This window comes from Pempheris klunzingeri, chromosome 6 (assembly GCF_042242105.1).
Source record: "Pempheris klunzingeri isolate RE-2024b chromosome 6, fPemKlu1.hap1, whole genome shotgun sequence".
Lineage (NCBI taxonomy): Eukaryota > Metazoa > Chordata > Actinopteri > Acropomatiformes > Pempheridae > Pempheris > Pempheris klunzingeri.
Genome location: NC_092017.1, coordinates 19,669,209 through 19,697,151, shown reverse-complemented (window position 1 = coordinate 19,697,151; position 27,943 = coordinate 19,669,209). Strand labels below are relative to the sequence as shown.

The 27,943-nt window shown below is 40.8% G+C and overlaps 1 protein-coding gene across 1 annotated transcript in view; it reads right to left on the bottom strand.

Annotated features, from left to right (window-relative positions):
• Positions 1-3,133: 3,133 nt before the first annotated feature.
• The window catches only part of arid3a (AT-rich interactive domain 3A), a 40,855-nt gene continuing 16,045 nt past the window's right edge, over positions 3,134-27,943 (bottom strand). Inside the window, exons 4-9 of the mRNA XM_070832391.1 lie at positions 9,461-9,533; positions 7,596-7,779; positions 6,379-6,626; positions 5,896-6,186; positions 4,561-4,650; positions 3,134-3,845 (exon numbers count right to left, since the gene is read on the bottom strand). Of these exons, the coding sequence (XP_070688492.1) occupies positions 3,694-3,845; positions 4,561-4,650; positions 5,896-6,186; positions 6,379-6,626; positions 7,596-7,779; positions 9,461-9,533 (1,038 nt within the window). The 3' untranslated portion in view covers positions 3,134-3,693. The remainder of the gene's footprint in view (positions 3,846-4,560; positions 4,651-5,895; positions 6,187-6,378; positions 6,627-7,595; positions 7,780-9,460; positions 9,534-27,943) is intronic.

Genomic DNA, 27,943 nt, shown 5'->3' with positions numbered 1-27,943 from the left:
CAACGTATGGCTGCTGAGAGAACGCTGTAATCTCACTTTAACAGTTTCACTTCTGCAAATGTTTCTCAGACATGAAAACAATTTCATTGGTTGAGTTAAACCTCAGTGTTTGGAGCCAGGAAACCATGCAGTCTGTTCCTACTATGGTGTGCTATTGACTTAAAATAGCTTTAATAGCCTCACTCGCCTGCTGACCCCATGAACCCTCACCTGAACTCAAATTAACCCAGACTCCACGCTGTCCAGACTGTGCCACCTTTAGGTGAGTAAAGTAATGACTGTTGTTGAAGTTCTGACACTTGTTCCACAGGCAGACAGCAACTATTACAACTGCAGTTTTGCCTTTTTATCACTGTTTGTGAGCGTTTGCGGTATTTGGTGTTGAATATTTCAACTAATAGATGTAACTAGATGCAACTAGACGCATGTCTGTTGAGACTGAGAAATTATCTCACAGCAAGCTGCACTCAGTATCTGTTCTGGAGTTTTGGATTATATGGCACGCCTGTGTGTTAATGGTTAACTCCTGACGAGTGATTTTTTCTCCAAATAATTAACATTTAAGCTCACATCTGACAGTCAAGTGCCAGAGACAGTTTAAGGATTACTGAAAAAAGCCAACAGTTGTTGTCTGTTTGAGTATTTAATAACCACTGATGGTTAGTATGACACCATGATTCTCCATTATTATCTATTTATAATGTGACCACCTCAATACTTTTTGCTGTGGTCCTGTGTAGTGTGAGTGTGAGAGCCAATGTGGTAACTGGGAACATTTGATGTGTGTTCCTCAGTTATCTAAACTGGCTGCCGCGACACTAGTGTTCACCACTCACCAAATCCTATTCAATTTCTTGCCGTTTTACATTGACAACACGCACCTGATATGGACTTTTGCACCTATTTGCATTTATTCTTGCCTGTTTTTTATAAATTTCAGTTTGTTATTGCCAAGTTTGGCCTTTGTCCACTTGTTGGTTGTGAGCTGGTTAGGACAATAGTTATTTTAGGTGGTACGAATGTAAAAACCTCAAAGACACACAAAGCCACACAGTCGAGATGCAGACAAAAGAAGCACCCGTTGCCTGTAGGTGGTCACACCAAAACATGTGAAAACTGCTGCTGCTGTTACTTTTCTTGCCTACAGGTGGCGCCCATTAGCTGCTTCACATACAAATAAATACTTAATAAATAATATTTTAAGCTCTGTTAATATTTTGACCATGGTTCCTATTTCATCGCTGTGTGGTTTTCTGTTTCACTGACATGTAACTCAACCAGTGAGCTCCTGTTTTTGCTTCCTGAGCAGAGTCTGCCTCTGACAAACATCATTTTAAGCCCCTCTTTTCTTCTCTAGTAAGTCATAAGTTTACTTAGTAAGTTTACTCCTTTGTGACTGTTTTACTAAACTTTAGGAGCAGCAGTGATTGAGGGTTGGTGGCTGAGTATAAAGAGTATTTTTCAAAATCTGACCACTGTTTGTGTAGCAGCTGGTGGTGATTTCCCACCGAGAAGCGAGTCCAGAATCAAAGCCACGAGAGCCATCTGGTGATATTTGACTGGAACAGTAAAAAGTGATTAGACGGAGGTCCTGCTCGCTCTTCGGTCATCTCATGCTGTGTTAAGGCCTCAGAAGAGAACCCACATACAAAGCCTGATTTACTTCCTAAAGGTCAGTAGGAATGAGGCTGCTTTGTTGTGGGGTTGAGTAACAATCTTTAACAGCCAACGGTCCAGAGAGGTAACACAGGTTAAAGTTCAAAAAGCTGAATGATTGAGCTACTGCAAAATGCAGAGACACAGTTATTTATGAATGATGTGGTGCCTCCCCTGCGGCCGATTTAACTTTTTCTGAATTTACCTGGGGTGAACGTTAGTACAAACATTCGCTAAGATTACCTCTGAGCTCACATTGTCAAAAGCCCCGATTAAGCAAACATCTAAAAACCGTCAGAGGATCACAAGACATTCTCTGTTAAATCCTTGACAGGTGGCAAGCTAGTCTCAAGGAGACGCTGTCCTTGTCCACAGCACAGGATAAGAAGCACTTGGATCAGAAGAAGCACTAAAGTCATGCAAAACACAAAAGCTGAAACAAAAAAATAAAAGCATTTGTAATCTATAATACAAAAAAACAGAACAAAAACGCCAGATATGAGCTGAAATAACTGATAAGTTTCATCTGAGGCTCCGATAGCGTCTCCTGACACCTGATTGTCCATGTGAGTGTCTCCGTGGAGACATGGATTCAGTGGATTCACGACTCCTGTGAATTTAAGACAGGAAATCACGCTTTTCCTGCTTTCCTCCTGATCGCTGAAGGGCCTTATCTACACATAGGGGCATGCATCTGACCTTAAGACAGTCACTCCACTAGAAGGCCAAGTTAGAGGAAAGATAAAAATGTATCTTTCTGCAGAGAAACATGTCGCAAACCATTGCTCTGTGAAGATACTGTACATAGCGATGAGCAGACGGACACCTGAGAACAATTGAAAATGTGTACTTTTGACAACAGTCGGTTCGGACACCGCTGAGACTCAGAGAGTCCAGCGTGTTGAGGTGGAGCGAGGAGGGAAAAAACCCCTCAAGAAAAGGTTTTAGTTCATGTTCCCACCTGCACAACTGACCCCTTACTCATATTAACAGCCATTTTGAACACTATGTGTGAGAAACGACCTGTAAATTTCCCCAGTGTGGGATAAATAAAGTCTCTCTTATCTTAGGACTGGCATAGCTAGGCCCTAAAGTGGCCTTATGTCAACAAACAGGCGAGGATTTTAGATAAAAATTAGCCAGCTATCTCTGGAAGAAGCATTGACGGCGATCAGTAATCATGCTTCAGAACGTAAACCAATATCCACACAGATTCTTGAGATCCTTTTGTTTTAGGCTTGTGTTTCGCTGGAGAATCTGGGGCATTGATATGATGTATATTTGGGTACATGACCGGAGCGCAGACCTGCACCGGACGCGCTCTTCCACACAGAGATCCCAAACGGCTGCCATGTGAATAAAGTTATAAGGTTTTACACAAAATGAGGTCACAACGGTACATTGTTATATGCCCTGAAGAAACAACATATACCTTTAAAGCTTTTCTGATTAAAAATAGAGGATATTCATATTTTCTTTTTTTTTTTTATAGAATTCTAAATATATAGATTTTTTTCCTGCAGTGAAAGGATTGTTAAAGATTTAAATGATAAAACACAATAAAGAGAATAAAATAATGATAATAATGACAATGAAAAGGTAAAATAAAATAAAAAAAATCTCTCCCCTAGAGGATATCGCTGTCGATCAGTAGCTGTGTTTGTGTGTGTAAACAGTGCATTACCCTTCCTAGTTATTACCTTCTCTTTTGTTCTCCGATATTCTGTACATTTATGCAGAAATAAATAATTCACAGGTTGTGCATACATACTTGTTTAGCATATACTGGCTCTCAGTTGGTATATTTTTTTTCTTTTTCCGAAATTATTTTGGCTGTGAAGAACAAAAGAGGTGAGTTGATGAGAGAAAACCTGAGATAGTGTACTTCAAGTGATCTGAGTTTCAGTTTGTGTCTTTCTGTACAGTTTATGGTTCTTCTCTTTTTGGCATAGATTGTGTAGAAAATGAGGTTGATTTTTGGCTTTACTTAGCGTGGTAATTTAAAAAAAAAAAGAAAGGGGAAAGGCTGGGGGTTTGTTAAGACAATAAGTTGCTGGAGGTTGAGGTTGAGGTAGGTGTGTTCTGCTGCTGCTGTGGAGCGACACGACTGCTGACCGTCTTGTTGGAGACGGACGATCCAGACGCACCAGACAAGACCGACCCTGCTGCTGCCTGAGCAAAAAGAACGCCTAGACAGAAAAAAACACAAGAAACCCAAAAATTAACCTCAGAATACAAAGTATCCCTCTTAAACATTTAGGGAAATACACTCATTAGCTTTCAAGATTCAAGATGTTTATTGTCACTCTGGTTGTATTAGTCTATTTGCATGAAACTCTTTGGTTGGGAGCTCCATTAGAGAAAGATGTATATAAAATAAAAAAATAAAAAATAAAAACAATAAATAAAGATATATAAAGATGTAAGTATAAACCAAATAAACATAAAAATAGAAAAACAGAGGCTTCCTTAGATGACAGATTTCGTGACAGCATGAACTTCCATTTATAAGGTAAAGCTGCCTGAGAGGTTAAACCCGGGGGAAAAAAGGCCCCATATCACTCGCTGCTGTTTATTAAGTTTATTGCTAATTATTTGTATTTATCGACAGTGACTCCTTCCTCTCGCTTCGTATCTGGACTACAGTGGCTGGACAGTGGCTAGAAAGTTTTTAAGCAAAAAGTAGGTAGTAGTAAGTAGTCAAATGAAAAGAGACTGTTCTTGAGAAAATATGAGGGATTTGCACTTAAGATCTTCCTAACTTTTTTAAGTTTAATCTTTAGAAAATGCCTTTGGCAGCCACACTGTAAGAAGAGGACAGGCAATGACACCACGCAATTCAGACAGGAAAGTGACAGACATGACAGGAAGTGATCGGCTGGACTTCTTGTCAGCGATACTCACCAGCGTACACCACTCCATTGAGCTCCACTGACATGCTGATGCTGCCTGTGCCGTTGGTGGTGAGGTTCAGGGCCGAGTCCTGCCTGCTGTCTATAAGGAAGACAACCACAAAGGAGAGCTGTGTTAACAAAACCCAAATACTTTCACTTGGTCAGTATAAAGATATCATGTAAAGATGTCGCACTAGTCCAGATTTGACTTCTCCCTTAAATATCTGTAAACTAAAACAGCAAAATAAACATAAGCAACTCCAGAACACAAGAGCACTGACAACTGTGTGTGTCTCATTTCTCTGAAGTCATTTGTACCATCAGTACTGAGAAACAGCTTGAATGTTCTATCAGATAGACAGTAACCGAGACATACTGAACTGTATGATCAAAGTGCCTCCTGGCAGAAGGGAATCCCCACACAGACTAACACACATGTATTGTGTGCATACATGCATGCATCTGCTTCTGGAAGCTAAGCAGGTCAACATATAGGCCTGCTGTGGCTTACTTCCTCACTGTTGCGTGCTGTGGTCTGCGGTAAGATTACAAGAGTGTCTTCAGATACTAACTGTCAAGAAGGGGGAGAATATGTGAAATCCATCTTATGTAAAAGAATAAAATATAAAATCCACAATGATGCCACTGCAAATCTGATGCAGTAATATTGCTACGCTTTAATGCCTCTTTTCTCTGCTAATGTAGAATCTTGAAAAGCTCAAGTTTCAGGTTCAGAAGTGGAGCTTCAAACCTTAAACTTTGTGCAGATCCTGACATTTTCTGGTCTTATCTAGTTTTAAAAAGCAGATAGATCTCTCTGGAGAAGCACACTTTGTGTAGCTGGATTATTGTAATTTTAAATACATTAATATGGATTTTCAAATTCCTCAAGGCAGCACCCTCTGACACCTTCTATTATCTATGTATGTGCTGCCTTTAGGCAATGTTGTTCATCACCAGGGTTAAAATGCTATTCTTTGTATGGATGATATGGATATACTGAACCAAATAAACCTGTTACTATCTGCTGCAACCTGCCACTCTGACAGAAATTGATGCCTGAGTATTAACTTTATTAAAGAATGAAATCAATAAACATTCATACTTATTGTTAGACTAAAGATGAGATCTACTTTTATCAAGGCGGAGCTCTTCGGTTTCCATTAATATATTATAGATTTGGGAAGTACTGTTCAATTTCACATCAGTGAGGTGACAAAATCAGCCTTCATCCATCTGCAAAAAGACCCTTTTAGGCTCAGCAGATGTGAGAAAGCTGGTTCACACTTTTATCTTATGTCTAACAGACTTCATCATGTCAGAAACTCCAGTGTGTGCTCAGTACCTTGGTTATTGATGCGGATGTTCATGGGTAATTGAGCGGTCATGGCCAGCAGGTTGTGTTGCAGGGCTCTCTGCAGCAGTCGCTGGTGTTCCTCGGCTGGAAGCGCCATCTTCTTCTCTGGCGGCTCGCCAGCCTCTAGTTTGTCCCTCAGCTGCTCCAGAGCCGCCACCTGAGCCGCCATCGCCGCCTGAGCTGCTGCTGCCTGTACGGCAGCCACCGACTGACCCGCCAAGGCCCCCACTGGCAAACGGGCCATACCGAGCCCTGGCAGTGGCTGGCCTCCCTCCTCTTCTGGCCAGACACCACAGAGAGGGAGAGAACGGGCGCCTTCAGTCAGGCAAATACAACTGAAGTTATCCAGGCAAGGTAAAAATTACACTCCTCCCTGACCAACCTGAATTTCTGAAAGTCTATAAATCTGGAGCTCATAGCATAACTTCGTTCATGTGTGTTAAGCAGTGTAAAAATATTGACAAATCTCACCTTTCTTGATCTTGTGGATGGCCGGCAGCGAGGCCCCGTTGGTGCCCACTGTCAGGCCCACACTGGACGTGGGGAGCTTCGGCGAGGACAGCATGGTGGGCGTCCCATTGGGCGAGTAGGTGAAGAGGGAGCTACCAAAGCTCTGCCGTCGGCCCTCCCGCCGATTACTGTCAATGGCTGCCTGGAGCTCGTTGGGGTTGCTCAGACCCCTCTTATCACATTCATACGGGTACAGGTACTTCATGTATCTAGAAGCAACATATATGCATTCACATATTTATGCACAGCTAAGAACACAAATTAGTCCCTAAAGCTTTGAAAAAAGGGATATTCTACAAATTTTGCACATCAAGATCAATTTTGATGTCACCAGGACTGACTGAAAACACAAATTCAATATAACGAAACCTCTGGCGTGGAGTTTGACAGTCATTGGGTCTGACAAAAGATCTTATAGAAGTCTTATAAAGATGGATTGTAGGAAGAGTATCATCTATTATTTTTTGTTTCAAACATACTAGGAATTTAAAGTCAGGATTTCTAGCTTTGATTCTGAGCATTTGTTTATTAATTTGTCTCTCCAAACCTTTAAGAAATACAAAATTAAATTAAAAGTTTCCCTTTAAACAACAAGTAAGTGTTCCCAGTAGATGTCTGACAACGGCGAAACATGACCGCTCTTAATTGTAGAAGATATCGAGAGATGGACAAGTGCTTAAAGCGATCGAAGGAGATACTCTTGAAGATAATCATGTGTAATGCAGGTCTCCTTCTCATACAACGGGATCTGTGGCGCAGCTAATTAGGAGTGAGAACGTGCTGCAATCCGAACCAACCACAGGAAATGACTTCAAACACAGGGGTTAACTGGGAAACGAAATGGATGTTGACATCTGATACAGCCAGCAGCTCAACACGCTTGAAACGCTGAGTAGAACAAAAGGTTTATGGCCATGAGAGTTGTGACTACCTGAAGTTGCAGAAATCATCAAATCGGTTGTGTTATTGATCTCTACTCTGACAGGACAACAGTAACAACAGAACAGTACCCAATAAATTAGCTGGTTGTTTAGTTTGAAGGCTTGTAACGAACATTGTAAATACAAACAAGCACAAAAATGGAACCAGGCAAACTTTCAGCAACATTTCAGAATAAAGAAAACAACTGGAGGTGTGATCACATGATCTTGTGCGTGTATGTGTGTGTGTGTACTGACTGTGTGCGGAGGGTGAAGGCTGCACTGGTGATTGAGGTAGGCAGGTTGAGTCCCTTGGTGATCTCCCTCCACAGCTTCTTGTTGATGACCTCCACCAGGCCGCCCTTCTCTGTCACCAGCCTGTAGAGCATGTACAGATCCAGGACCTGCTTGGCCATGATGGGAATACGATTCACTGGGGTTCCTGGAATAAAAGACACACACACACACACACAGAGGGAAAAGGTCAACATAGAGAAAAACACCATCTTAGTGGGAAACTTCTTTTCATGTACCAAACGATACTTGAATATTTGAGGTTTGATGCATGTTTGAAAAGAGCACGCTAGAGGCCACAGTCTCTTTTATTCATGACATTTAAAAATCACTCTAACCATTTCACCAGCCTATTACATGTTTTAAGTTGATCATAAGTCTGAATGTCAGTGCTGAGACACCACATTCATCAGTAATTGAAACAAGACTGGTTTTGATTTGATTTTCTTTTTAAACTTTGAGAACGAACACACACACACACACACACACAGTGAGCTTTAATTCAACTCCATAAAATTTATGAAAATTCAGTCATGTGACAGATCGACAGACTGTATACGGAAACACGATAGCGTAGACACCACCCTAATGAGGACGAGATACCTAAATTAAGTGTGGTGTACTGGAGAAGAGTTGTGACATCATTTAACTTTGGTATATCTTTTTTTATTTTAACCAAACAAAATTACTGTGAATTAAACATTTAATGTGTCACACAAAATATACAAACATGTATTTCTCTGGTTGACTTCACTCAACCTGACTGGGCAGTTTTCTTGTCGTTAAGTGTGAGTAAATAACAAACCAAATATGAGACATAACGCTTGGGGACAATATCTACAATTTTCTATTTAACTGTAACAAAAGTCCTTTTGCCAGCAAGGATTAAATGAAAGCCTTAAAGCATTAATCTTTTTTATCAAATTAAATTAATTCAAACACTGAGTCTTCTCAAACACAATTTTCAGGCTCACACGTGACACAAAATATGATCGATCCTCTATTTCCATTTTAAGGAGTGAGGCCTTAGACATCTGTACAACCTGCAGATGGCGCTCTGACATTCTCAGTGTGGACTTGGCAGATCAGGTCGTTGTTGCTGACTTGGACACTGTAAAGTAACATTTACTAGTGGTTTTCTTAGTTGTGACCACATGTCTGTTGTCGGGCTGCTGATATAATTTAATTAGCCATTTATCAATATGTCACATCAACAGCTGCTTGTTTACCAGACAGGAAACGCCTGAAATGAGCTGTTGGGCATTTGTGCATGAGATACATGAAAACACTGCACAAGTTACAATTTCTTAAGAGGGGGGGGGGTTATTTGGCTTAGTTTGCTGTTCTGAAGTTATGCATGTAACCATTGTAAAGGCCCTGCATGGTGGCTGAGTCAGTGTGTGTGTGTGTGTGGTGGGTGTGTGTGTGTGTGTGTGTGTGGTGTTAGAGGTGTGAGCAGGGCCATGTGGACAAGAAGCAGGACAGGAAGGTAAACCAATCCATTCCCAGGCATTGATACGATATGTCCCTTCTAGTTATAGCCTGGGAACGACTAGGAGCTGTGCAACCATAAAGCAATCATCTCCGAAATGAATAAAGACCCCACCCATGTGAGTGAAAGATGAGTAGATGGTGCTGTGTCGTATATCAGAGAGAGAGAGACAGTGGGGGGAGATCATCCCTCTACATCCAACTATTAAGAGTCTCTCTATGACATTGGCTGGAGAAAAAATGAGGAGGTATGACATGGCAGGAATAGATGTGGGTGTACTTTTAATGAGTGAGAGCAATTGTGCTGATGCAGTCTTCAGAGACTCGTGGTTACATACCTCTTTTTTGCATGAAGCTGAACAGATCATCCAGAAACTCTTTTCTCTTTGGGTCTCTATCCAGCTCGTACAGCTACGGAGAGGAAGAGGAGAGAGACAGATGAGGCAGAAGGTTATGACTTTATATCCAACAACAACAAATGTTTGAGATCCATCGTAAGAACACACGCGAGGACGTGTTCTGCTGTCACAAAAGCGATCTGACGGCGTGACGATGCATTGAACAGCCGAGAGAAAATGTCTGTGCCATAATGTGTGACGGCGAGATGACCAGACTGTAAACAAAAACATAAAATCTGGTCACTTAAACATCGCCTTTCAAGGCCTGTCATGAGAAAACCAATCGGCTGTCTTCTGATCATACGAAGAGATGAAACTTAAGGAAAAGCCGTGGACCAGTCTGTCTTGATGAGAACCTGATGTGGCTCCAGCTGCTGGCGGGGCCCCGGGCTCTGGAAAGTTCGGTGAAAGTTAGCAGTAAAAGTGGGGCGCCAACTCGGGGGAGCACAGTGGGGCCATTGAGCCTGTGGTTGTTTTTCCAGCCCAGTTTGCCAGTGTGATAGTGAAATATCTTGTTGGAGGTCTTTCTATTTACGTGTCACACACTTGATGCTGACACGTAGTCTCTTACAGGTGAGGGAGCGGTGGTACAGCTTCAGTATCCAACTCAAGGACACTTCAGCCTTGACAACAACATATGACACAATATCTATGTGAGGTCATGGAGTTTCATAATCTGTTATTGAAAATGGCAGGTTGTGAAACATAGTGTGAGAGACCGTGTACGGCTGAGCACCACCAAACAAAGGCAGCATATTGTTACTACACAGACACAACAGCTCACAGCTAAAACCACAACTAACCCTCATGTTGTACACTGCAGCGAGGAGCGGTTTGTATCACATCACAGGAAAGCACTAATGCCATGACAACTAACCAGTACATAAAAGAGCTGAAGCAAAGTTTGGCAGAAAACTAATCAGCAGCAGTATCTGGTCCCAGCTTCTTTATTGCGAGGATTTACTGTTTTATTCTGTGTTTCTGTTACAAATTCAATATCTTTGGGTTTTGGACTGTTGGTCGGACAGAACAAGCCATCTTTTCACTCTTGATATATTATGGACCAAATGTGAGTCCTATGAAGAAATGAACAACATTATAGAACTGTAGATTTGTGTGGTTCAGCATACAAAAAAGCCAGTTTGATAATATTTGTTATAAGGGATGCAGCTCATGTTCTTTATTTAAGAATTGTCAATACAATCCTGGAACATGTGTTGGCTGCATCACTGATAAAATCTCTATTGAATGAGCCTGTGCGTGCTACAACAAGTCGAGTCCAATCGAAGAAACTGCATCCTTCAGTGACATTTGACATCTAGAGATTATTTCAGACTTCCTTGCTAACCTCTGAGCTGCTCTGCCACCACAAGTCAAGGTGAATTAAACTAAACACAGGCACTAAAACATTTATGAGTTTTGCTTTAAGGCTGCGGCCGGAGGAAATGAAAATGAAAGGCTCTTCTTCTGGCTGACGCCTGGTGCGGCGTCGACAGTAGTGGCCTACTAACAGACTGCCCCTCATTGTGGCGTTCAGTGCTCATTAGTGACATGAAGCCTGCTCACTGTAACATCACTCTGCAGATCTCCCACCCCTTGGTTTTTTAAATTTTTTTTACTTTTTAACTTGCGTTTTCACTGCTTGTTTTTAACTGTGTGTTGCACGGTGTCCTTGAGTGCCTTGAAAGGCGCCTATAAATAAAATGTATTATTATTATTATTATTACCAAGCTGCCTTTTGATCTTATTATCTAGTGGGTAAAGGGGAGCAGAGGGGTGGGGACTGCTGGACTGAAGAGGGTTGAGGCGGATGGGGGATGCCGGCTAATGTACAGGCCTGCTGGAGGCAAGGGGGGGGGGGAGTTTTAATTACAGGATGCATGCATTTCGTGAAGTGCCGCACCATAAATCTTGGAAATTACCTCCCCAACTCCCATCCCCCCATGTTGCTTTATTTGCCCCCCCTCCCTCCCTCTCTGTGTCCTGATCACACAAACAAATATTTCCCCAGTGGCATGATGGGAGCACTGTCACATGGAAACAGGGAGGCTAACTCTCCAGATGTGACAACACAGTGGAGGAGTCAAATACTTTTTGGCTGTTGGTATTCTAGTAAAACATATGAAAAAAAGGTTTTAATTCTGAACTATAACAAACTGCAGTTCCCCTTAATTTTCAGAGTAAGCAACACTTGTGACATGTAATGGCCGCGTTACAGTGTTGAAAGGCGATGTGTTGATCAGCTTCACTGTTTCTCTGACAACTGAAGGAGCTGGAGGTCTACAGAGAAGCGTGAACAGTGTGAACACACTCACAGTATCATTTCTTACTGATGCAGATCCAGTTTCAAGTCTCATTCACCGTGCGCTGTTAACACGAACGTGGACATGGTATCCTGCTTTGGATCAACGCACATGTGACTCTAATCTAAATTCTCACAGCTGTTACCCTCTGTTTCTGTCTGCCGCCATGATGTTTGTAACATTTAACTTTTACAAGATCTGGGAGAGTATTCATGCATCTCACATCAACATATGGAAGTGTGTGTATTTATATTTCTTTAAAACCAGGAGAAGAATCTGTCCACATCTCTGTAGGGAGTATGACTTTAGCCTACGCAGATTAATATAATCCAATAACTGAGATATTAATAGAAGATTAACATGTTTACTGAACTGCATTATTCTTTAATTAATCCAATTAAAGCTTACAATAATAAATTGTTATGGGTCCGTCACCCGAATAAGCGTAGCATAAACGAACACTTCTAATTCCTGAAGAAGATTTAAGTCCTGTTTAAAACGTTATTAAATCATGACTGTATTGTAATTTTCACTGCAATTTGTAGCTCCCACAAACTGGATCCATGCTGCGATCAAACTGCTAAATGAGACACGCTCTGCCATTTAATCTGTTCATGTCTACATCTGCAAAAAGAGCAGCTTGAAGCAAAGTAATTCTGACAAGATCTCCTGGAAGGAGGCTGGGTGTGGAGTCAAACTGATGCTCTAACATGTTTCAGAGACGAGGCTGTGCTCTGTAGCAGGTAAATCCTATTGCACTTCAACACTTAACATTTTATTGCACTTGTACTGAAACCGGACAGATGCCAAGGCAGCTGGAGCCTTTGTACAGACAACGATGGAAAGTGAAATGACGTCAAAACTGTACAGCACATGTGGAGTGTAGAAGTATTAAAAAACATAAGTTAAAAAGAGAAAAAAAAAATCACATCTCAATCAAACACCATGATGTTAAAAAAAAAAAAAGAAATGAAGGGACAATTGGAAAATGATAGAAGGTGTGCTTTTAAATTGAAGAAAATGCACTAAATACGATTTGTCTTGTGGCTGCTATTGTACACATCATATATTCACTTTAAAACATGTCAACCTGTGGATCAGACAGAAGCTGGGAATGGATCAGCTGCATTATGGGGAGTGATAGTGGTTATGGGTCCAGGGTTGGAGGCCTCCACCCTCCCACATTCTGTCTTTTCTGACTGTTTATCTCTATCTCTTTTTCTCCTCATTGTCTTCTTCTACCTGCCGATACTTCTATCAGTTTCCATCTCAGCCTATTTGACTCTTGCCCTTTCTCAGCTCCACGTACTGTGTATAACCCTTATGTACATTTAACTCCCTTGTCGCCACTACACACACACACACACACACAGACACAGACACACTTTATCGGGCAGAGGTGGGTGTGGTTATGGTAGGCTTATACAGGTCTTCGTGTCTATAGTATGTGTGCTGGGGCAGGGGCCCCTCCTGGATTAAAGCTCTGCTATTCAGATAAACGACAAGAAGCTAGATAAACGACTAGAAACTGGGCCAACTGGTAACGCAGGGAGTCAGTTCACACCCCTTCACAAATGCCCTGCAACAAAAAGGCCCATTAAAACTTCAGAGCTGATTAGAAGAGTGAATGTTTCCAGACTGTTTAAGTGTCCCCATTTAAACAGTCTGTAGAGCTTCTTAAAACTCTGCAACTTTGTTCAAACTTTCTATAATGGGGAAAAAAAGAGCAGCAATTACAGATTACACAGATCGTTTGTGGTGGCAAATTTAGCATCAAAGACAGAATTTTGCTCTGGTGACAAATGGTGATAGTGGAAAGTTAACCAAATGCTGTCTGGTTAGCTAAACCAGACAGCATTTGAACAAGTATTTAGTGTTTGACTGTTGTCTGATAGTTTCCCACCCTGGTTGAGTATGTAGGTCAGCGACAGCCTGTCTGCGGATAAATTATAAACAGGCCTTAGACACAAAACAAAGTCTTTTTTATTCTGAAAATAATCAGTAACCAAAGAGCAGCCTATTGCTGTTGCTCTGCAGCCATCAAAGCAGTCCTGGTGGTGGTGGGGAGGTAATACTGTATGTGTGTGAGGGGGGAGGGGTTCACTTCACCGTTAATGCAAATGGCAGTTAGCAGGCCAGTGGCACACAAGTGTCACATAGCACATAATAGAGGCTTTGCAACTGAAAACCAAAACTGAGAAGAGACCGGGGTATCATCTACGTGCTCCCTTACACCTGCCAATTACCTCAATCACCTTGAGGTGAGGCTGACACACGCAAAACATGCACACACACACAAGCACACTAGAGTTCAAAGTGTGAAAAAAAAGATTGAAACTCTTAGCTTTTGTGTGAAAATCACAGTTAGAGGCTGGGGGTTCCCCGTCACTCTGACCAGTAGATGTTTATCTTAAAACGTAAAAATATTCCCTTCTTCTCGCCGGAGGAATCCATAAAACTACAAACAATACTGAATATATAAATATACTAGCTAAGCCAATTTTGCAAGTTGCAGCAGTTCCTCCATATCATGAGCTTCAGATTGGGTGAGGTCTCATCTCCTTATTTAGGCTATTTCTAGTTGATAACGCTTATTGTTTGGTTTCTACTACTGAAAATATTGTGAGTATTGATGGAGTCTTATTATTTATGCTACAGACTGTTAAAATGTTTGGTTGTGTTAAACTACAGACTGGAGTTAAGGCCGTGAATATGATTTAACTCTCTTCGTTTAGAGGTACAGAATGATAACCTCAACGTGTGTTGCATAACGCATAGTATGTGTTTTATTTACTGTGAGTCTCTGTAATTTTCCTATTGTTGAACACAGCAGAAACCAGGTTTACAGTGAGACAAAATCCCCTTTAACTCAATCCTGGAGGACCAGTTTGTCAACTTTAGATTAATCTATGTCCTTGAGTTGTTTCTTGTCATGAAAGAGATTAAGTATGAACTTGTTTTCAATGTATCATCAAGCCTGACTTGACAGGAAAAATGCTGCTGTCGTATTTATGTAATTCTGCCATGTCTAACACAGGTTTGCACGGCCTTTTAAGAGCAAAATTCCAGCACTTCTCAACAAAAAGCTACTAGACTCAAATCTTTTATCATCACATCTAAATTCTTACTATAAAAATGCAATTGCAAAAAATAAAGTTTACACAATTCTTTTAAACCCACACAATTAATGTGTATTGTGATTTTGTATATTTTACCAGTTGCTCATTTTAACAAAACCTCCTAAACTGCTCAGTGTCTGGTGCGAGACAACAGGAGAGAACAAACAAATAAGATTTTTGCTTTACATGAGTTATTGTGAGGATAAAAAAGCAGATTATGTTGAAAAGCAAGCACTTTCAGGGCATATATTCAAATTCAAGCATAGTCCTGACCTTGCAAAGATGATGGTTAAAATTAAGCATTATCCCTCTAAACTAAACCCTCTGGCATAACTGCCGTAAAAAAGAGACTAAAATGTAAACACACACACACACACACACAGTTACCAGTTTATTAGGTACGTCTGGGTGAAACTAAGGAAGTCTAAAGCAACAACCCTTCAACTGTCCCGCATTAAACAGAGAGGTGTTTCTGTTGGGGTGGACAAAATAATAGTCAGACCCACACAGTATAACACAGTACAGTTCAACAGCACCACAAACTACATCCTCCAAAATGACCGTAAATCTTCATCTCTTTAAAACTGTTTCAACATAAACTGACCATTATAACATTCATGCAGGATGATTTATTGCAGAACTGTTATGTGTACCTAATAAACTGGCAACTGCATTTTATATCTATATGTACATATATGACAGTGGGGGAGGGGAAAGCATGGCTGGCAGAGAGAGGGGTTGGGGTTGGGGGGTGGGGTGGGGGGTCTTGATACGGCTCATGAACACATGATCGGCCATATTCAAACGCTGCATTGTTCCAGGCCAAAGCCCTTTTAGGAGTGTCATTAATGTAGCAAAGCAGACACAAGCACCAGCGCTGCATCGCTTCAGTATTGCCACAAAGAGAAAAACGTGTCATAGCATGAACATTGCTTCAGTTCCACAACGCTCTGCGTTTGTTCCTGAGATGATAGGTGTGTACAATACGGTTACGTAACATTGCAAAATGTCAGTGTTGACATACAATGATTCATATAGAGTGAGCCATCAGGTGTTTATCATGTGATGAATATGAATGAATGAACAGAGAACACATGATGTTAATTACTCCTGTCCTGTATTTGCTTACTCATAAGATTTTTTACATTACTGTAGAAGGTACTTTATTGTCCAATGTTATGAGACAAACTATAATGTTGAATCTCAGTCAGAATACGTCTGTTTTTCTAGCATGTAGAGAATACAAATAATGAAAAATATGGACGTCACCGCAGACTTTTTTGGGGTTCCAAAACAACTGCTTGATTTTTTTTTCTTTGTCTGCTGTACTATTATGTAATGTCTTCATAAAGTGTGTGACGTACACACAGGCAGGGCAAAATCCTATTCAAGCACAAAAAAAAAAAAAAAAAGATCTCTACTAAATATGTCTAAGAGGAGGATATTCTAGGTGAAAAGGCTCACACAAAACAAGAATCTCCACCACATACCAGATGAGGTAAAAACACAGTTTCTTCTGTGTACAGAAGGAATTTCACTGAGTGGGGTCAGCCTATAATTCAATTTTACTGCAATGAAGTCCGCGCTCTAACTATTGAAGCCGTTATCTGATTACCATCATCACAGTAAGGTCATAAGCTGTCAGAGCGGTTAACACAGCCAGGATTCTGCTGAATCTCTCTACTATTTAAGACACAAAACCCTGCAGTCAGATTTACTTTTTTTCATCAAAAGATGCAGGTCACAGTCACAAGACACAGTAACACCCAAAACTGGTTTACAAAACACACAACATGGTGTGTTGTGGTGCAGAGGAGAAGCACGGAGCTGACAAGTTTGTTCTTTTTTGTATGATAATGCAGAGATAGGACTCTTTTTTTCCCAAAGATATCAACTGAAATCACTTTTTTTTTTTTAATCTCGATTTTGAAAAGAAATAAAGAAATCCAAGTACAGATGAACAGCAGATCTTCGCTTCCTTATCTAGTGAGTGCTGAGACTGAAGCAGCTTCTAACTTGATATTGACTGGTGAAGCAGATATTAAAATGACACTCCAACTGATTTCTTAATCAGTCTGTTCTGCTTGACCACTAAATCAAAAAGAATCAGATTCTTGTAGTGACAAACCCATGTTTTTGTTTGTCTTTCTCTTTGTTTGTCAGATTTTGTTTTGCTGCCATTTGCACGACACTTTCCAGAGATCATCTGTTAATCAAAGAGAGCAGAGGTGCGACGCCTTGTTAAATGCTGAACGAGTTTGACTTTTTATTGGTGTCTTTTCTTTGTCATTTCAGTCCTGTCATCTATCGCTGCTCATCACTAGATAATGAGTGTTAAGGATGAGGAATTCAAACAATTTCAACCACTTATCAATTCTTTGTTACAACATACACCAGACAAGTTACAGAGGTTATCAAAAAGAAGGTGCGTCTTTGTGGGAATGATATTTAGCACTGAGACTCCATCGGTCACACAGGGAGAAATCTATTGTTGAATATAATTAAATTATGATATCAAAACCCACAGTAATAGAAAGCAAACAAAAATGTAACGCAACCATACGACATTCAAGAAAGGCAAGTAAGACTTATTATTCATTAATAGCCTTCCTTGATCGAAGGCAACATGTTTCAAACCCCCTTTTTCAAGAGGCTGTCAAGGCCAAATCAATAAATGAAGTGTAGCAAAATAGCAAATTGGAACAGACGAGGACTCATGAATAAAAAAAAAGATAATAAAATAACTCCTGTTAAGCATGGCTGCCTCCTGAGATCTAACAGTGTTAAAGGATCAGAGAGAATTTCCTTAGATCTACCAAAAAAAAGACTAAAAAGGACAGACTGTTACAAATTTTATTTACTTATTTATTTACACAGTAGAAATGTACCATCACCCTTGTCAGTCCGAAATTAAATTGCCTCCTTAGTGAGAGCTTCTCATGTTCATTTGGAAAATAACTTAATCCAGTCAGTCGACAGAGCTGACAGCAGCGTGACAGAAACTGCACTGACATGCCTCCTAAACTGACATCTATAGTGAATCCATCTTTGTCTCCTCTGCTCTCTGCCCTGCCCTTCCCCATCCCCCCACATGCACACAACTGACAGCGACAATAGAGCTGTCCGATTGCTGATGCATTGAACGGTGTTTTATTGACAGGCCGGATCAAACACATCATAATCCTAACTGACCGGCTGGCCTCATAAATTCACCTCCATTGACTGACGATAAGGGAGCCACTTTATCTGCTACAGTCATATTTACCCTGAAAATGAAGCGAAGTGCGATGCAAGTTAGAAGAAAACACAGACAATGATACACAGACTGTATGCAAAGCTGCTTAACCCAACCTGCTGAATGGGTCAACTAATGTGCAAGTTTTCCTTTATTTCCAGACACTGTGGTTTTCCTTATGCTGGAATACACCTCTGGAAATGAAGAGATAAGCCGGGAATTCAACGATCTCTGGGAACGTGTCGAGAAGTCGTAAGTCAGGCCTCAGCCTGCATGCAGAGCTTTGCCTAAGGATTTTTGTGGTCGGGTTCTGTCGGGTATAAATGGACGTAAAATATCCCTTGCTGACATGAGAAAAAGGTGGAAACCACTTGATGAAGACAGGACATGAAGCCAGAATGAGCACTATCCTATAGACACATGCACGCCATTCCTGCCTGCTACCATCAGCTGCCATGGCTCGCAGATTTGGATACAAATCAGAAATAGAAGCCAGCTTTCCCAGGGCCCTCGAGAGTCTGATGTGTGTGGCTGTGAGCAATCTGTTCTAACCGCACTGCTAATGAGTAGTATCATGATGATGGATGCCCAAACTGGGCATGGCAAAGCTGAACAGGCCGAAGGACGGGAAGTGGGTGTAACAGCGATTAAATATCATTACCCAATGTGTTGAAAGAGGGCAATGTAATAACAAAATAACCAAGTAATACTACGAGAGGTAGCTCAAAATCAGTGTTATTTCCCCCACGTACGTCTTTACCCTAGATGTGTATCTGTAAGACAGCCTTCCCCAAAAAATGGCAGCTAAATTCTGACCTAGATAATAATCTAATGAATGTTTTTTTTTGTGAGCACTGAAGGTATGTATTATTCATTTACATTTGTTCAGCGCCAGTGCAGATGCCGTGATAATGTTTGTGTCTGAAGGCAGAAAGATGGAGACAGAGATAGAATGGGTAGCTGAAGGTTCAGGGGAAGGTCTGCAGCAGTGCTTGTATGCAAACAGGACGAAAACATGCAACAGATATTTAATCTGACCCAGGAAAGCTGCACTGTCAATCAGAGTAATGGATGGGCAGAGCAATGAGTTTAATGGTTGACAACGGTGGCCTTAAAAACATATCTGGCACACCCAGCCCAGTGGAGGCAGATACTGTATCTGTCCATGTGGTTCATTAGCGACTGAGATGCTGAGGCCACGTGGCTGAGCCCACACCAATCAATAGGTGGGTGGGCTGCAGTTTGACCTCAAGCAACCCCAGTTTGTCCTCTACAGGGAGCAGAAGTCTTGAAAATCAAACCCCAAGAAAAACAACATATTTGCAACTTAAACGTTTTTCAGTAAAGTTACGTTTGTATGGTTTTTACCAAAATGCATTGTGGGTGTTCTTTAAGCCTAATAAACGTGCTGATTGCACTTACTTTTGCAACATTTGCAGAGTCGACTACACAGCTCACATCCATGTTTGCTTAATTGCAAACGCAGATGCATGTATGCATCCTATTTGCTTACAAGAAGGGGAAAAATGCTTCTCAACTGTTACAAACCTTACTCTGAACCTTTAGCTGCCCTTCTATCTGTCTTATCCCTTGCCTTTGGTGGTACGCTTCTACAGTTCTTGATGAAACTGTTAGTGACATAGCTTGTATCAGATCAAGCGTGGGCGTCCTAAAGCATGTGCAAGAGATACTGTACTAACAAAACAAGGAAACACTCCTAAAAACACTACACCATAGCACAACTAGTGGTCAAACACCTAACAGGGTACGTTTAAATCTGAAAACTGAAATGCTTCCCTTCTAAAATGCCATTTATCTGAGACGGTTGTCCCATTTCAGTCAAAACACAGGGACTCACATGACAACAAAAAGTTTTGTTCATTCATTTTGTCATAATGTTCACTCCACTTTACCGACAGCATCTGTGTTTTTCATCACTGCATGTAAAGCGTGTGTGAATTGCTATAAGCTCCATGCCGTTAAGTATCGTCAATTAGTGAGCATTCACATCAGCAATCCCCTAGAATTGGTATGCATCTAAAAGGTAATGCATCATTACGCTGCCTTAAAATGGAAGTTGTGAGCTTGTTGACACGACATGGGACAATTAACTCCCATAGATGCCTCAAATTCTGAAAATGTCAACAAAAAGTCACAACTCTTGAAGTCAGAGCTTTTAGAAAATTTCCACTTCCATAGTTGTGAATAACACAAGAGGGGGGCGTTACATGGACGCTAAACACGGACCCATTTGAAGGCACCATTTGTTACGCCTGTGGCTTTCTTGTTATAAAATACCTGCAGTGAAAAAGGTCCATTATCAATTCACATTGGTGCGAAATGAAGGTTAAGAGTCCAACAATTCAGAGCTCCTCCCATTAAGCCTCAAATGATGAAGGATCAAAGTACTCAAAGGGTCTTTTCCAATGTAATAGCTCCTGCTCTGCCTACTGTTCGAGTTATTAAAGCACAAACAAGACTCTGACATTGAAAAGCTTTATACCTTTGTATCTCTGTGTTTGAGCCGTTTCTTAATTGATTCTTTCAAGATCGAGAGCTTTCAACACAGGCTACCTTTTCAAAAGCATCTGAAGGTGACAGCACATATGCTCTGCTTTTGTTCAAACGAACGCCTTTCATTGAGGCGCTGTGTGTGTGTGTGTGTGAAAAAAAATTGACTTTGAGCTTTGTTTGTTGGCAGTACCAAGCATTCAGTACAGATCTATTTCTGTGCTGATATTGAGACACAAGGCTAAAACAGGGAAAGAAAGAGATGCCAGCACTCACATATTTCCTTTAGAAAGGAAGAAGTGAGAGATCAAGAATAAGATTCACATACAACAGCGGCAAAGACAATGAAGGTTTTGTGCAAGTCTCCCCCGGCCCGAAGAACCATTTCCTCTTTCTATATGAAGGCTTCCACACATTGCAGTAAGAGGAAGCTTGGGGGACACACCATGCCGCACAAGTAATTAAAAAATGTGCCAGAATTAAATCAATACTATACACTATAACACAGCAGCCAAAGAAAAAGACAGGATGAAAGAACTAGCCCTAGCCTTTATGCAATCTTTGTTTACATTCCTGCTTTAACCCACCCCCTCCTCCTCCGTATTGAGCCCCTGCCAATTTCCAGAATCTCCATGGCTGTACAGTTTCTGACATCAGCTCCACGCTGCACGCTTGGCGCTGCGCACAGCTTTAATGCTCTGCAGGGCTTCACAGTCAAAATGAGCATGTACTACACACTCTACTTGGCAGTGGTTCAAAGCTCAACGCCAACAGACTGACATTTCCTGTTCCCTGAGTCACACCTACTCACTCCCCTCCAGTGCCGTTTCTCTTCCACTCAACAGGAACACTCTCAGAGGTCTTCCCATGCTGCCTCGGCCTTTTGTTTTCATGTCGTGAACAGGGCCCCATTAATCTCTTATTTTCTTCTTGTTAAACACAGATCGCTGCACACAGAGATTAAGATTAAATGAAAACTCTTCTGTTCTGATTAATTCAACCCCTGCAGACTCCAATTAAGTTAAAATAGTTTGTTTCTCTGGAGTTTATGAACTCTGAAATAATCCAGGGCAGAAACTTAAAGGTAGTGTGTAAAATGTTGCTTCAGTAATGACTGAGTTGTGCATAGCTTGATGATTCCTAAACACAGAATCTGGTTTATTGCCAAGTAAGTTTTCACATTAAAAGGAATTTGGCTTGGTATATTGGTGCATAATCACGAAACTTAAATGTATAATAAAAATAGAGGCATTTACAGTACAGAATACTAGAAAAATATAACAAAAAATGTACATCATATCTGCTTTTGTAAATGGAAGAGCTAGATTAGCAATAAGAGATGAGTATATATCCAGTAGTCTGATATTCCACAGCTGAACAGATGATACACAGAATGAGTCAGATATTGAAGCATTGGAGCCTTCTTAATGTCGTGTTTCCTGTCAGTGGGGGTCCCGGCCCTTGTTGAGGAGGCCTGTGATGTTAGTTAATCATTGACAACAAAAAGACCAGTGGATTTAGGGATCTAAGAAGGTCAAAAAGCTATTTTTGTCGTTGCCAACCTGTGAATGCGACCAAATGAGCGCACAGGAAACATCAAGGGGGACAATTTGAAGGTTCAAATATCTAAATTTCAAGGCATCTCTCAGCAGATTTCCCCTTTTGCTTTTTCAGACCCTTTTAATTAGACAAATCTACAGCTGTGAAAATGCACAACTTCATATAAAAAGCAGAAACCACAGGGTTCAGCCTATGCATACAAACCTAAGGCAGATCAAAAGGCTTGGACTAAACTATGGAGGAATATAAACCCAACGAGCACTTATCAGACAGCTGTATCAGCAGAAACCTGATGGGCAATCCCAATAAGTGTCGCTCCCAATTGGCTCTCATTCGAGCTACACTTCCTGTAGTGACTAACAGCCCCCTCCCCCCACTCCCAATGCATGTCCGTGTGTGTGTGTGTGTGTGTGTGTGTGTGCAATTTAATGTTTAATGCCAACTCCCCTCCATTCGCCCTGATCATGGTGAGTGCCATGAATTTTTAAAGACATCCCTACTTTACTGTCCATCTGGGCTCCATCTGCCCGACCGCTGGTGTTTAAAGCAGACAGAGACACAGGAGAGGAGACTTCAAAGGCTCTGCGTGGCCTCTGGACAATTTCTGGCCTGAGGAGGATCTTGTTTATAAAGGGGGCAGCTGAGTGGGGCAGTTATATGAAAGTATACCATAACACTGAAGAGACTATGCATTAATGAAACCAGGTTATAATTGTGCATCCACAAATATTTTTTGTGTAGGAGGAGTGTTGTATATAAGTATCAAATATTAGCTGGGTGACTCAGTGAACGCAGCCAAACCTTTCCAGCTTTTGACTGGTGGCTGATTGGAACAGATGCATGCAGCCCCACTGGCTGTAGGATAGCACTCGTATCGTTAACTTTAAAAGGAGCGTAAACGTTACACAGAAATAAAATTGCAGAGCACAATGTAAAGAGTGATATTGATATGGATATTTAAAGGGTCGGATGTATGGGGGCAGCATAAGGTTAGGAGGAGGGTTGTGCTGGTATCACTGAAATAACTCAGTTGAAATGGCACTCCACCAGCAAAGCAAATCAGTTTCACTTACAAAATAATCCAACGATGCTAGCATAATTTGATATCTGAATAAATCCTTGTCCTCTAACTAATTTCACTGCCACAGACAGACATGACAGCTGCTTTGAATATTTTGATTAATTCACTTAAAACCAGCGTAATCGGACATCGAACGGTCGGCGCCTCCTGGCTTGATTTAGTCTGACCTTTCTGCTGAGAGTGCGGAGAGAGGAAGGTGGCTGGGTGATCTACCAGGAATGCAGGTTGGGCCTTGGTTGATATATCTTGGCCACATACAGCCTGGGGCAACCATCATCTAAAAAGAGGGGTTTACATGCATGTTTCCACATCTATGTGACACCTTGGACCAAGATAGATGTACAGAATTGATGTTCAGCTTATTCAAGGAGTCACGATGAATCTATTTTTATTGGATTTGGTTCCCCGGACTGCCTTGTTTTACTAGTCTACTAAAAGCAGATTCACTACAATCCACTTGCTGTGTTTTGTTTAACTATCATCTTTCTGTTCACACTGCTGTTGTGAACCCGTAGTGACACTGCATGTAATATGGGCTACACAAATTACTTTAACATAAGAGAGAAAAGAACAGTTCTCAGTTGGAGGAGCTCCAACTGCTGCGGACTGATAGAGGCACGCAGGGTTTCTGCTGAGGATCTGGGGTTCCTAGTGGCCACATTATCACCCTCCCTCAGGCACATTCCAGCAGCCTCCACCCACCTGCCCAAAATAAACTGTACAGCCTTAACCCCTTCCTCCCCAGCCAGTGCCCTCCTAACATCCGCTCACAATTAAACCCCAGAACACGTGGAAGTTCACATTTAACTATTTTACAAAGAAGGTCAAAATGAGAATCACAGGTTTTAATGATTATAACAATCCACCATGATCCTGAGAGATGTAATCTTTTGAAATATTTATTGCATTTTATATATTCTTCATGCAGACAGAACAGACAATATGATCTTGACTGCTTAAAAGGGACACGCTGCAACTGCATAAAATGCTGAAGTTATAATAACCAACTAGATCTCTTGTCTGCTCTATTCGACACTTCCTGCGTGTGCAATTAAAAAAAGATACGAAATGATGACTGAAATGCACAGCTCATTTATAGTCAGATGAAGCCTGTGCCCAAAACAATAGGCGGGGTGGGGGCTGCCGTTACTGCTTTTGACCCACTTTTATGCTCACAATTTTTCTCTCCAACAGACCCTCCTTCTGTCCTTTGTGACCCTTCAGTTAAGACATTTTGCTTAGGGCTTGTATGACTGCCCTGTCAAGTCAGGTCAAGCCAAAGTTTATTATAGTCCAACATCACAAGGTATGTCTCAAAGGGCTGTGCATAAATACAAGTGGAGTACTCTATATAGAAAATTATAAACAGAATAATATTAAGAATACAACAATATACACAGAGAGCTTCTGTGCATTGTTCTCTGATTTTTTTGTGAGCGTAGTGCCTTAGCTGGTATAAGTGGAGTGACTAAGTGATAACTAGGATGTGTAAGTTAGTGTAACATTTTACAAGTGAAAAGTAGCTGAAAAGGAGCTCTAGCATGTACGTGGAGCCAGTGTATTAAAAAGAAAACAGGAGTAATACGGTCAAACTTGCTGTCAATAGTCGAATGTGCTCAGATCACCACTGCTACAGATACTATCAAATAGTTCTAAATTTTACAATTCTGATGATCAACTGTAACGTTGTGTAATGACGTTACTGGATCACAGGTTAATATTAAATAGTAGCATGGTATAAGAATGGTTAATTGAGCTCAGACTTGCAGACATTAATATACAGGGTAAGAACACATATCATAGCATTTAAATGAATGTATTTACTGATTGATTGAATGATGGATTAATTATGTTGCAGTTCGCTGGACGTGAGTGTTTCACAGTGAGGCTGTTCTGCCTCGTCGTTCACCGGTGAACGAGCAAATCAAACCATATTGAGTTAGGCCTCAGTAGTAGCAGCAGATTTGTCAAGTGAGGTAAAATGTAAGACTTGTGAAGCAAAGTGGAACGATAAATTGAAATTTGTATTTTAATGTACACCTCTATGTACAGTGGTGTGAAAAAGTATTTGCCCCCTTACAGATTTCTTCTGTTTTTGCTTTATTGTCACACTTACATGTTTCAGATCATCAAACCAATTTTAATATCAGACATAGATGACCTGAGTAAACACAAAAAGCAGATTTTAAATGATGATTTCATTTATTAAGGGAAAAAAGCTATCCAAACCTGGATCTATGTGAAAAAGTAATTGCCCCCTCCTTGTTAAATCATAAACTGTGATTAACCACATTTTTGAAAGCTGAGTTCAATTTCACTGGCCACACCCAGGCCTGATTACTGCCAGAGCTGTAGAATCAAGAAATCCCTTAAATAGACAACATGAAGTAGGCTGAAAGATCTCAAAATGCAACACATCATGCCCCGATCTAAAGCAATTCAAGAACAGACAAGAAACAAAGTTATTGACATCTATCAGTCTGGAAAGGGTTACAAAGCCATTTCTAAGGCTTTGGGACATATTAACATATTAAAATTTGTTTGATGATCTGAAACATGTAAGTGTGACAAAAAAGCAAAAGCAGAAGAAATCTGTAAGGGGGCAAATACTTTTTCACACCACTGTATTTACCTCTACCTGTTCTCCTATTAAGATAAGTTTATTCTTATTCTTTTGGAGCTGTGTGTAACAAAAAGCAATTTCCCCCTGGGGATTATTAAAGGAATTCTGATTCTGATTCTGATTCCCAGTGCTTGGGCAAAAGTATTCCCCAGGGGCATGCACACCTTTTATTATGTAAAAATAAAATGCAAATTTCCCCAGAGGGGACGTGGAGCTCAGTTGTGCTGTTTGGTGTGTAAATATTTACTATGATTGTATATATTTTTGATAGTGGTATTATGTAACTGTTTATTGTATATTTATGAGCATACATGGTGGGAAGTAACCTGGGAAATAGTTTGTGCCGACCAGTAATCAGCTGGTCAGTTGGTATGGAGAAGAGAGGGGTGTTCTGGTGTCACAATGCTATGTAAAATAAAGACTTCATATTGAAAGTCAACCAATTTGTGCTTCTGCTCTTTGACCCTCGGGATGCTCCCAAAATGACCTCAACCTCAGAGAATGTGGAAGTTCTAACTTAAAATGCATTAAAAACGGTGGTATGTAGATTTGACTACTGCTTCCTTTTCACACGACGAGCAGAAACCACAAGAGGCAGTTTCAGACAAAAAAGAAGAAGCAGAAGAAAAATGGCACCCAGCAAATATGAATTAAGGCTGAAATCACTAAGTTTGATTTGCATAAGGTTAGAATTATAAGGGGACAGAGCGTCTGTCATTTTTGCTTTACACCCTGCAGACGCAGCACATTCACACAGGATTGTAATCACAGGCCAAAGTTGCAATTATACTAATCACAGTAATTATCCAAGGTCACAATCAGTCCTGTCTGAATAATGTGCGAGACCAACATCCTGGATTCACAATCTTATAAAGTCTCAGCAGTGAGAGAGCCGCGACTCCCTACACACAAACGTGACTGCTGTTGCTCCATTTACTGTATCATGTTAAAATGCAGAAGGTCTTAAATGACAGTCGACAGTTTGGTCTTCCCCTCTGCTCCGTCTCCATAGTAGGAGGAGTTTGACGTTTTATAGGCGTGACATTCCTTTTAATCAACAGCGGATTGGCCAACGTTATCTTAGCAGCCAAGATACTGGCTGTCTTGATTATATAACCGTCTGAGACTGACTGACATGTCATGATAAAAATGCAATATATGTCCTACCTGACACATGAAAACCACAAACTGCTGAAAGTATCAATTCAAGTCACTCACACAAAGCTCACCAGAGGGAGGGGTGGCCTATTTAGAGAAGCAGAGTATAGGTTTTAGGGGAGTTATATTCAATACGCTCTGTAATTACAAGAAATAGGCCTTAAATTACAGAATCTGTGGTTAGGTTTAAAATTGAAGCACAAGTAGGCTGGGTGACATCTGTTGAGGTTAATTTACCTCCAGCGTCCTGAAGGCATTATTGTAAATTTCTGACAAACAATCCCTGAAGCAGTTTTCTCTTCTACAAAAGTAAAGTAACCTCTGCTCATACTTTCAAACATGTTTTCTGTTTTTGACACACTGCTACAGGTCATGAGTGTGTTTGCACCTCTTAATGGCTTTCATTGGGTCGTATAAGCTTCCTTTGTGTAAAATGGTGGCTGGTTCAATGCCATGCTTAAACCCCTGTGAACCAGCCTTAGTTTTTCAGTTTTTAAACAAAAGCAGTGGCAAGTTTAAAGGGTTTTAATGATGTAAAGATTCAATTAAGGATATCCCAAATGCTGCTCAATTTTCCTGCTTTACGTTTGACTAAGTAAAGACCATGAGGACGCAATCAATTTAACTAATAATCAATTATTTTAGATAACTGTCAGAAAACGGCCCTCTTCCTCTTACAGACTTGGATCTTGTATTAAATCTTGTATTAAACAGCAAGTAATTCAGTTTTTTTGTAGCAATAGTAAACAGCGAGTGGACATCATTCCTCGTGCTCTCGGCAGCAGCAGCACTCCATCTAAACTTAACTGTTGACAGACTGAAATCTCTTCACG